The sequence below is a fragment of the Pyrus communis genome, chromosome 5 (assembly GCF_963583255.1).
Source record: "Pyrus communis chromosome 5, drPyrComm1.1, whole genome shotgun sequence".
Classification (NCBI taxonomy): Eukaryota; Viridiplantae; Streptophyta; class Magnoliopsida; order Rosales; family Rosaceae; genus Pyrus; species Pyrus communis.
Window position 1 is genome coordinate 1,408,140 of NC_084807.1, and position 11,404 is coordinate 1,419,543.

Here is an 11,404-nt window from a genome sequence, read left to right on the forward strand (position 1 = left end):
AAACTGGTAGAGAGGGGTCTTAATCAAATATCATGCCGTCGTGTTATTTTGTTTGCATCCATGGAACCATACATTTACTTCGTTCCATGCTTTTTTAGTAATTGTTTTTTAATTTTTTTGGAATTATTTTTTCCAAGCCTAATAATCATAGCAAAGCTTTTTCAAAAGAAATTTTTTTAATGTATTGCAAAATGGATAATGGCATAAAAAAAAATGATGCGGGTATCTTGACCACTATAATAGGTTTTCTTTTTGGCAAGTTTGTGTTTCTTATTCGCATTCATGATTTTGTAATCAGTTACAATTGCTTTTGCATGATATCTCATAAATTGGATGTGAATATATTTATTGTATTTTAACTTTCTTAGCTAAGCAAATGATTCGATTGATAACTTGAAGTCGATTTCTTTTCTTTATGTCTACATATTAGAGGGGCAACGAGGATGGGGGTTGAAGTCGAACGCATGCGTGGAACAGATTCCAAGTTTATTCAGTAAGTCACTAATTAAGTCAGATTAAACTGCCTTCATTTCCTTTTGTGTTCATGGTCTAATTTTATTTGGATGATTTAATTCTATGTGATGATTTCTTGTGGGTTTTTTCCATTTTGTATTTTAAATATGTTTAAGGTTAAAGGAGTCAGCAACGAAATTTTGGATGCCAAAGAGAAGAAGCCTGATATTATTTCTTATTTCTTTTTGAGTGAGCATCTCTTTCTTTTCTTCTAATTCTGCTTCTTTCTTTTTGTTGTCAAATGTTTCAAAATTTCAACTCACATGTTCGTGTGCATTGTTGAGGAGTTGATTTTGCCATTACTAGGTCATCATCTGTTGTTTTAGTAATTGTCTCTTTATTTTATTTTTTGTATTATTTTTCACAAAACCTAATCATCATAGCAAAGCTTTTCCAAACAATTTTTTTTTAATGTGTTGCGAAATGGATGATACAATAAAAAACTACGATACGAGTATCTTTGCACACTATAATAGGTTTTCTTTTTGGCAAGTTTGTGATTCTCATTCGCATTCATGATTCCATTATCATTTACATTTGCTTCTGCATGATTTTTCATAAATTGGATGTCATTGTATTTATTGTATTGTAACTTTTTTGGCCAAGCAAATGATTTCATTGAACAACAGATGCATCAATTACATGCTGCAAGTGTACGATGGTGACGGCATGACGGTGCCTTCAAATGATCGCTTTTTTTTTTTTTTTTTTTTTTTGGGTTTTTGATAGATTACATTAGATTTTAGATTTTATTATTGTTTATTTGATGAAGTTCTCGATTAAGAGCAGTTACACTTATGTTATTGTTCAGGACTAGCAACTATAAAAGTACAGTGTGGCAAATTCTCTTATTTACGTCTAAATTTGAATGGTTTATTGTATCATATAGGAAAGTTGAAAGGGGAATATGAGATGATATTGAAGAAAGCCATGCAAAGCGTCTGCCTGCTTAATTTAGATGTCACAACTTCGATTATTGTTTAGGTGAGGTGTTATGTTTGTATGAAAATCTGAGTCTCAAATATTTTGAGCGTTGTGTCGGCAACTTGAGATGGTTGTAAAGCAGTGCATGAGCGTTGATGTCTTTTACTTTACATGTGTATTTGTTTCATTCGAACTAAACTTGCAGTGTACATATTTATGCCAAAGATAAGTCAAGACCTTTGAAGCCTAATATTCTTTGTTAGAATTTCTGTTACAAAACTAGGGAGGGATCCTGTCCATTTATGCTTCTATGTAGTAAGATTGGGGTGGTAAAGATTTCTAGGGTGTTTTTTGGGTTGTTTTTGAATTGCATTCATTTCTTGCAAGACCTCATTAAAAACCATTTTTTCCATCGCACATTATGGCAGCACTTCGTTTTGATTTGTAAACAAACTGTATACTTTATTTTTGTCTTGGGTTATAGTATAACGTTTGGCGATTGAATTTGTAAGACAATTTAGCAATTTTTTCACAAGCTTGCTATTCCTGCCAGATGCTCAATTATTGTCTGCTACTTTTTTGTTTTTCCTTTTCTGTGTTTTTCCCGCATGGAATGGGTTGATTACTTGAAACTATGAGTATAATATTAATGACACAATACGATCTAAAAATGAATGTTTCTCATACCATGCATATCCATGTACAGCAAGCAAAGTATCACTTCATTGGTTCTTAGGTACTATACCATCATTTTAGTTACTTTGTGTAGAAACTATTCTTACATATTCCGACTAATATTCCTTTCAAAAAATATTCCGACTAATACATTCAATCCCCACAGCGAAGCGTGGGCACATTTTCTAGTTTTTATCTAAAAAGACAAAATTGGCATAAAAAAAACATGTAATTGGATAACTGGACGTTGTCCCAAAACCAACCTATGTTTTTGGAACTGGACCCAAAAGCCCTTAACTTGTTTTCTAGTCTTCATGAGCTGGGTTGAATCTCAATGGGCTTTTTATATTTTTATTTTTGTAAATTGCCTTCCTTTTCAAGGGTAAATTGCCTTCCTGCAAGCAAAAGAGGGGTTGAATCTCAGAGGGCGTGAAATTGTGTAGAATCTGACTCGAAGAGAGATAAAGTGGGAGATGAAGGCTTGTTGGAGTTATGTAAAACTAGTCCTTCTCTCCCCCCTCTTTTGCTTGCAGTCCCACCCACGAAATTAGATTTGGCAAACAATTTTAACAATTTTCTTCATGTTAGTTATATGAGGGAGGGAGTTAGGATACATAATGGAGGAGGAAGAGGTATGATAGCTGGTGGCACGAGAATTTGCCGTCAGCGGATGATCGAAGGGCCTCATTTCATTTCGCCCGTTGGCCCCTATTTAGCCAGGGCTGGCCATGATTCCAACTACACAACTTCGAACTTCTCCTGGCCTCCCATTGGCTTTGGCTGCAACCTCTAAGTACAAGGGACTCCCCTCCAACTGGGGCACTGATAAAGTTGTAGCTATCTGTACCTTTTAAGGCGTGTGGTTTTCGCTAGAACGATGAACAGTTGGAAGGTGCGTCAACTGGTAATCATACTACAGCGCATCAAAAGAGTAAACTAGAGGCGTATTTGCCTAGTTTGGATCTAGTGTACGTTCTTAAGCTTTGAGAAAAATGAATTTGACTGAAAATTCACTTATCAATTTTTGCGAGAGTTGAAGGTCTTGAACACCATCTAGCTTTATATAGTCCGAGAAATCTGCTGCTTCCTTCCTTCTAGAGAGTAAGGACAGCTTCAACATTTAGCCAGCTCTGTGCCATCGCCCCGAAGCTCAAAAGAATTGACAGGCATTTGTACGAATGCATGTCGCATAGGCACCTGTTGAAGAACGATGAAATTGCAAATTAAGATTTCTTTGAAGACAGTAAAGTAAAACAATTTCTACTTGAGCTTTTTTTATTTAGAGTTATTTTGAAACATTACATATTACACATGAGCCATCTATGAAAGATCCAAAAGCAACTTCTGAGGCTCTCTGCAGATTACATTAAAAGATTTAACTGGAAAAATATAATGTCCAGCATCTCTTTGGAATACTTAAGCATGTAACAAACTTAATTTCCCACTTATTCGATCGCCTCGTGCACTAAATTAACAAATTGCTGCAGGTTGCAGAATTCAAAACTTGAGGAAGCCCTTCTCCATGAGGCTTTCAACAGTGTCCTTGAGGCTCGTTTCCAGAGGAAGGAAAGTGATTCCCAAACATTTTGCTTTCTCCCTGGACACTTGAAACTTGGAGCCAGAAGGATTGCCAGGCTCACAAAGGCTCAATGTGGGGTAAAGCTCTCGTAAAATCTTTAGAGTATCGGGACCATCAGCAACTTGTGCAACTAAACAATATCTGCCACTAGCTGAAGGAACTTCAAATGCTTGAATATGAGCAAAGGCAACATCTCTAACATCCACAAATGCATAGTTTATAAAAGGTGTTTCGATACCTGAGCACAAAAGAGAAACCAAAACAGAATAAACCCTGGATGTACCACAAGGAATAGTGTTTTAACATAAAGGGGGTGAATTGTACCACTCATTAAATTCAGAAGAAACTCGACGGAGAGATTAAGACTTGGCTGTAAGAGTGGACCAATCACAAACCCTGGATGTATTGTTACCAAGTCAATCCCATTTCCTTTGGCAAATTTCCAGGCGGCCTCCTCAGCTAAAGTTTTTGAGAGAGGATACCATTGCTGAACAAATGAAGAAGGAAGTTCTTATGAGTTTGTAGTTCATCATACTGCTTTGTATTGTGTTAAGCTTATCTCTGTCCAAAATTATTCAATAGTATGGGAACGCACGTACCTTGATCTCCTTGCAAAAAAGTGGATCCGAGTACCATGTTTCATCCATAACCACATCAGAGGTCAGAGGTTTTCCACTCAACCTTACTGAAGCCAGAGAAGATGTTATAACCACTCTCTTGACAGCGGGGAATTTTGCGCATGATTTTAGAACATTAAGTGTTCCTTTCACTGCAGGCTCAATTATTTCTACCTGAAATATAGAAAAGAAATCATATCATTCTAGTTTCTACATCATTTCTCTTGAAGGTGTATCGATTTTCTATGCATTCACGAGCTCGCACACACCATACACTTATTGATGCATGCATGAAGTGAAGAGACAGACCTGTGGGTCAGTGGCTGAAAATTGTGCAGGCGATGCTGTATGAAAAACGCCTACACATCCATCAATTACGGCGTCAAATGATCCTTCTTCTAATAAATCCGCTTTGAACAAATGAAGCCTCTCCTTTGCTCCATCTAATGAGAGCAAGTGTTCTGTTTTCTTTGCATCATCTGTAAACAGAACTAGTGAGTTCAACTAAGAATACACGATGCAGGAAAAGTCGCAAACAATGACTAACTCGCTATGAGGTTTCAATTGGCACCGAAAAAAAACATGAACAAGAATAATAAAAAGAAAATAATTGGATGCACGGTAGATGTCGTTGGTAAAAAAAAAAAGTAAGAAGGCGAGGTGTGCATGATGATTATTTTGGATACCCAACTTTTCTTTTGGTAAACAAAACAATATGCAAAACCCAGAATCTGAAATTATTGAATGAATTGTTGGAAGTTGAACAATATATATGAGCAAGTATAGAAATACTAACTTGGATTGCGAACAGTGGCTTTGACGGTATAACCCTTTTGCAGTAAGAGCTTCACGAGCCATGACGCTATGTAACCAGAAGCTCCTGTTACACATACAGTTTTTGATTCTCCGGTACTCATCTCTCTCTCTCTCACAATCTCTCTCTAGCTAAGAATTTAAGCTTAATTTGGTTCAGAACTGTGTTTTTCATGGTGAAAAGTCAGTTGGAAATTAAAGGTCAATGTTGCCAACTTGTCTTTTTCAGCTCCGAATACTTTTGTAATGGCCAGTCATTGTTTATTCAGGAGGATCCTGTTTGTGAGGAATCTTGAGCATCCTTCAATCATATTTGTTTATCGTAAATCGTGCAGTTAGAAATCATTATAAATTTTTTTATTTAAAATTAAATATAAACAATACTTGACAAAAACTAATTACGTAATGTACGTCATCACAAAGAGAATCTGGCGAGGATCCTCTCTCATTGTTGATTTTGAATGTTGACTAAACAAGTGTTGGTTTATTTTGAATGTTGACTAAACAAGTGTTGGGCCGGAGCTAGACCTAAGTTAGGGGTAACTTATTCCAAATATTTGCAAGAAATATGAAGAGTCCTTTAACCAAGATTTCTTCAAAAGTAGTGAAGCAAAGCAACAACTTCTTAGCACTGATCTCGTTTTATTCTAGCAAAAACAGGATACTGACCATCATAGGGACCGTATAATATGACCCTTATTTATTTCACTATTTCGCCTTTTTTTTCTTCTCATATATCTTATACAGTAATACACGTCTCGACAAAGGCCCTACAGTCTGGTTTTTGCTACAATAAAATGAGATTCTTGTGCTCAGTAAAGTAATAATTCGAACTTGAACTTTTCATTTATAGTTATTCTGAAACTTAACTAATGATTTACATGTAGGAATTTTTCTTTTGGTAAACAAAATAACATGCAGTTCATTCGATATGGTTTTCAGCTTTAAATATTGAGAGATTTTCTCTTGCAACCATTTAACCATGTAATAAATTTTTATTACACAGCTGGTTTGTTTTTTAAACGTGTGACAAACATGAATCTGCCAAGTCACGCCACTGGGACATGAAATGGCTATGAGAGAGAATCTCTCACTAAAACTTATGTTATGGCAAATTATAGTTTATTATGAATGTTGACAAAACAAAATAGAAAAATATTATGTAGGAAGAAGAAATATTAGTATTTGTAGGACATTTCAAATTCAAACACTTTGCAAACATTTCAACACCTAATCAGAAATTATTCAACAAACCAGTTTTTTCATGCCTTTCTAAGCTTATTTATTTATTTATTTTGGAAAATTGTGCATATTTTTTTTATTTTTTGGTCAAGAATAAAACTTACAATTAGTGCTAGAAAGGCCTAAACCTAAACAAAACACAAAACCCTACACAACAAAGCAATACATAAAAGGGGTGTGATATCCACATACCTCTTTTTACTTCTCCCACACCTTTTTAGTTTTCGACCGTCGGATCAGATGAATTGAAGAAGATCAACGGACATAAATTAATAAGAAGTGTGTGAGAAGTAAAAAATTGTGTGTGGATAGCACATCCCTACATAAAATAGAAGACAAGCCCAAAAAGAAGAGCTACAACCCCAGCTACAAAGGGAGGCCCACACAAATTTAAGTCCGTAGACAACTAAAAAAAAAAAAAAAACAGTAAAAATCCTAATCTCCAGCAGCCAAAAATCAGTCACCACCGCCTTTATCTCCACGAAACATGTTACACTCCTGTATTCTGTTAAATCACAAGAACATTACTGCAAACAGATGTCAATCATGTACTACGACAGCAAGGGGAAGCAACCAATTAACTAGAGTGCACATCGATTTGACAAGATAAAACCCCAACACGTGAGGAAACGTCCTTAGACACTCCTTAACTAGGGGTGCTTTAACAAATATTCTTTTAAAGTAGTGAATTTGAACACTGAGGCCTAGTCACCTATGTGGCTGTCTGCCGATCAATCTAAGAAACTAAGAAAGTCTTGACAGGAAACACATTGTTATTTTTTGGGAGAGCAACGAATCAAAGTGACGCATAACTGAATCTCAATGGATCGAGCATGGCTGCGAGGCCATATTATTTTCATTGGAAACAGGATACTGATGACTTTCATCATCTCTTTGGAAACAGGAAACAGAAATCAAACTTCCGCTGCCGAAGATACTTGAACTGTTGTCCGAGTTGGATAAATCAGATCTGCAGGAAGCCCTTCTCCTTCATGCTTTCAACAGTGTCCCTCAGAGGTGATTTCCAATGGGTGGAAACCAAGTCCCAAACCTTTTGCTTTCTCTGAGGATACGTGATATCTTGGGTCTGAAGTATTGCCAATCTCAAATCTGCCAACAATTACCAAAAACAATTAAATAATAAATCCCTTGGAAATAATTCTTGTAATAGAAATGTCGAGCTTTCGGTGTACACAATTGAGTTATTTTGTACAAGCATCTGTAATTATTGTAAGAAATTGCTAACTGGTACAGATTTCGTTTCCAATTCCAAATCTTATATTTATTTCTACTCTATGAAGGAACTTACCTTCAAACAGATTTGACCACGTTTAATTCTACACAAATTTGAGGTATTTTGCATATGAAACTTACTTTTCAAGAAGCAAAGTGGGGGTAAAGTTCGCGTAAAATCTTCAGAACCTCGAAAATGTCAAATGCCTGAATGTGAGCAGAGGCGACATCCCTTAAATCAACGAATCTGCAGTTTGAAACAGTTGGTTGGGTACCTGTACAATAGATGAAACATAAGCCAATCAACTGCTTCAATAAAAAAATTAGTGGAAAAGAAAAATGGAAGCTGTAAGAGTGGACCAATCACGAACCTCGGATGTATTGTAACTAAGTCAATCTCATTTCCTTCAGCAAATTCCCTGGCAGGCTTTTCTGCAGAACAAAAAGAAAAAGGGCAGATAATACTAAGCATTATTCATCTCTTTTATAATTGCACCCAGACATCTAGTTTAGTGATTAGATTGCATTAGATTTTGTTTCGGCGCGACACGGAAATATAACAAATTAACAACGAAAAAAGATAATAAGAATCGGAACATTCATACATACCTTGTACTTCTCGCAAACAAGTGGATCTGAATACCACGTTTCATCCAAAATCACATCAGAGGTCAGAGGTTTTCCGCTCATCATTACTGTAGCCCTAGATGATGTCATAACTTCTCTCTTGACAGTTGGAAATTTCACACATGGTTTTAGAACATTAAGCTTTCCTTTCACGGCTGTGTTAACTAGTTCTGCCTGACATATGGACAGAAATATCATGCCGGTTTCCACATCATTTGTCTTGAACTTATTCTTTCTACACGTCCACACAGGGAACACATGATAGAGTACATGAAGCATAAAGTGAAGGTACAAACCTGTGGGTCAGTAGCCGAGAATAGTACAGGCGATGCTGTGTGAAAAACGCCTTCACATCCATCAACTGCAGCATCGAAAGATCCTTCTTCCAATAAATCGGCTTAGAACAAATGCAGCCTGTCTTTTGCTCCATCTAGTGACAGCAAGTGTTCTGTTTTCTTTGAATCATCTGTAGCATACATGAACAGAACTATGAGTTGAACCAAGAATAGTACGACCACATTAGATAGGGATGTATATGTACAAGGCAAAGTAGCAAACATTGACTATAGTCATTGCCGAGGGTTCAATTGGCAATTGAGCTAGGCCGACCATAGTATCCATAACCAAAAAAAAAAAAAGAAGGCAAATACTTGGTTCCTCCAATTGCAAATAGCGTCTTATTTATCTGCCAATCACAATTTTCATGTGTGCAGAAATTGTTCTTTTTGTATTTGTAACGAGTTATTTCTGCATACTTGTCAAACTGTTATTTACGGGACAGAGAGACAACTTGTTCCGGGAAAGAGACAAGAAGTGTCCAAAACAGAGTACAGATTTGATACGAATTGTTTCAACTCTATCATTTATGCATAAAGTTTTGGCTAATAAGCTTGATCACTAACAGCTAGAAAGAATGTCGAACCAGTTCAAGGCCTTGCATTAATTGGACTGCAAGAAATACACTTGAACTCCAGATGAAGACCCACACCGAAAATTTTAGGATTTTCTCTTGTTGAATGAAACTATATACAAAACACAGAACTATCAATCCAACATCAAATGATCATTAATTCTTTGCTTCTTTACAAATGACAAATCCCAAATGATGTGATCAGAATCTAAACACTTTATAGCACATCTCATACATGAAAGTTAATGCTCTAAAACTCAACTGTCTCTCCTCAACCATGAAAAAAGCATCCAAAAAGTTCACCAATTTTTTTAAAAAGGAAACTCTCTGCAAATCCAATTTCCTGAAAAAAATCCTACTGATCACTTTCATTAGGGTCCAACTTTAGCTTGATCACCTCCATATTCTTCCTTGCCCAACAAGTCACCCAAACCCCTATTTCTTTTCTTGAACCTTTCCTCAACGCTCTCCAAACGCCGAAGCACAGTCTCCAGCAGAAAATCCTTGCCCCTGCAGTTATTGAAAAACGAGTGCTTCAGCAGCGTCTCTGCCGCCGGCCTCTTCGCCGGGTCCTGATCAAGGCAAGAACCCACCAAGTCCTTGAAAGCCACAGAGTACTCCTTGTTCTTGAAATCTTTGATGATGCTTTCATAGTCAGAAAACTGGTACCTGTTCTTGACCTTTAGAATCTGAGACTCCAATAACGGTGGCAGGCCAGACAGGGGAGGACAGCCGCGAGCCAATTCCAGCGCCGTGATCCCAAATGCCCAGATATCCACCTTGCATCCATCTCCGTAGGGCGCCACCCTATCAGGCATTGCCGAAGTCTCGTTTGTCTCAGTTGGCGTTGCCGAAGTGTCATTTGTCCCAGTTGAATGATCGGTGCCGTAGAAAGAAGCAGAGACCCCGAAATCGGCGAGCTTGACGGACCCATCAGAGTCAACCAAGATGTTTCCGGGCTTGATGTCGCCGTGGGCTTGTCCCTGGCCATGGAGATACAACATGGCATTTAGCGTCTCTTTCAGGAAGACAGCAATGCAGGGCTCTGGTAATCCTTGCGGGAAAGCAGGGGATGAGATTATTATGGACTGCAGAGAGCCGAAAGCCATGAACGGCATGACCACCCAGAGACGGCCCTCGGCGGTGGTGAAGGAGCAATGGTCGCTGAGAATGTTGGGGTGGGAAAGAGACAGAGTCTTGGTGTCGCGTAGCTTGCTCTCAAAATCGGTCGTTGATTGGTTGAGGTCGACGGACTTGATTGCAACGATTGCAGAGTTCATGGGGACGCAGACGGCCTTGTAGACAACGGCCTTGTCGCCGGAGCCAATTTCTTGGAGGTTTTCATACGCGGCGGAGTCCAACGGGAATTGGACCTTTTGTGGGTTATCTTGGTGGGAGGAAGAAGACGAAGAAGTCGCCATTGGAGACGACAAAGATGAAATCTTGAAGAATGGAAGTGGGTTGTTTTGATTTCTGGGAAATGGGTTTTGATGAAGAAGATGAATGTAGGGATTCTGCAGTACTACTTCAAGTGAAAGGTCGATGCCTTAGGAGGAAGACGACGATGCATGAGAATGTGTGTGTGTGGACTGCTCTGCTTGTACTTGCTTATATAATAAGAAGATGAGGGTATTTTGAGGATTTTATATTCCAATTTGGGGTTGAAATTATAGATAAGTTTTACTTTTTGCCCCTAGATTTTTTTAATTAGCAGAATCATCAACATTCTGTTAGTTCGTTTTCGGTTATTTGCCATCTCAACATTGTCTGGGGAGGCAAGGCATTGTTAGTCCTGTTGTGAGTACCTCGTATAAATATTTCGAAAGGAATATAAGCGTACAAACAAAATACGTATTTGAGACCCAATTCCAGGAACAAGACCAACCAACTAACCTATTGAAATCATTCTTCAAGACTAGAGAGACCAAAGTTTAAAATAAATTTTGTAAACAATACGACGTGATTGTTGATAACTAAAGTAAATAAAACTAAGTACTACAACTTAGACCAAAGACGACATTTTATTTCACAAGCTCACTTATGAGCAGAATGGCATGAGAGAAGATACAAGTAGATATGTCATGAATTGTCGACGATTTTGCTGACTAGCCGAACAACAACGATTTCCATGATTAGAAGAAGTTCTTCTCCTTTAAGCCTTCAACGGCGTCATAAAATTAAATTAGCGTATGTTGTGTACAAACCTTTGATTTTTCACAGAAAGCTGGATCTGAAAACCAAGAGTCATCAACTACTGCATCAGCAGAAAGA

General features: G+C 37.6%; 2 protein-coding genes and 1 pseudogene across 2 annotated transcripts; all 3 read right to left on the minus strand.

Annotated features, from left to right (window-relative positions):
- Nucleotides 1-3,381: 3,381 nt before the first annotated feature.
- Nucleotides 3,382-5,243, minus strand: LOC137733323 (phenylacetaldehyde reductase-like). Its single transcript, XM_068472479.1, has 5 exons — nucleotides 5,105-5,243; nucleotides 4,618-4,787; nucleotides 4,291-4,482; nucleotides 4,016-4,178; nucleotides 3,382-3,929 (listed from the first exon to the last, which is right to left on the minus strand). Exons 1-5 carry the CDS (start codon nucleotides 5,223-5,225, stop codon nucleotides 3,610-3,612), a joined length of 966 nt encoding a protein of 321 aa, XP_068328580.1. The 5' UTR covers nucleotides 5,226-5,243; the 3' UTR covers nucleotides 3,382-3,609.
- Nucleotides 5,244-7,232: 1,989 nt separating this feature from the next.
- On the minus strand, nucleotides 7,233-8,702 carry LOC137733512 (phenylacetaldehyde reductase-like; annotated as a pseudogene).
- An 802-nt stretch (nucleotides 8,703-9,504) lies between these two features.
- Nucleotides 9,505-10,554, minus strand: LOC137733513 (serine/threonine-protein kinase BLUS1-like). Its single transcript, XM_068472660.1, has one exon. The coding sequence runs from the start codon at nucleotides 10,552-10,554 to the stop codon at nucleotides 9,505-9,507; it is 1,050 nt and encodes a 349-aa protein (XP_068328761.1).
- Nucleotides 10,555-11,404: the final 850 nt, after the last annotated feature.

Excerpts from the sequence above, each read along its gene's own strand:
- LOC137733323 (XM_068472479.1), bottom strand. The coding sequence starts at position 5,225 with ATGAGTACCGGAGAATCAAAAACTGTATGTGTAACAGGAGCTTCTGGT. Across the intron at positions 4,483-4,617 it reads TTTCAGCCACTGACCCACAG|GTAGAAATAATTGAGCCTGC; the intron begins GTCTGTCTCTTC and ends TCTATATTTCAG. Across the intron at positions 3,930-4,015 it reads TCTTCTGAATTTAATGAGTG|GTATCGAAACACCTTTTATA; the intron begins GTACAATTCACC and ends TTTTGTGCTCAG.
- LOC137733513 (XM_068472660.1), bottom strand. The coding sequence starts at position 10,554 with ATGGCGACTTCTTCGTCTTCTTCCTCCCACCAAGATAACCCACAAAAG.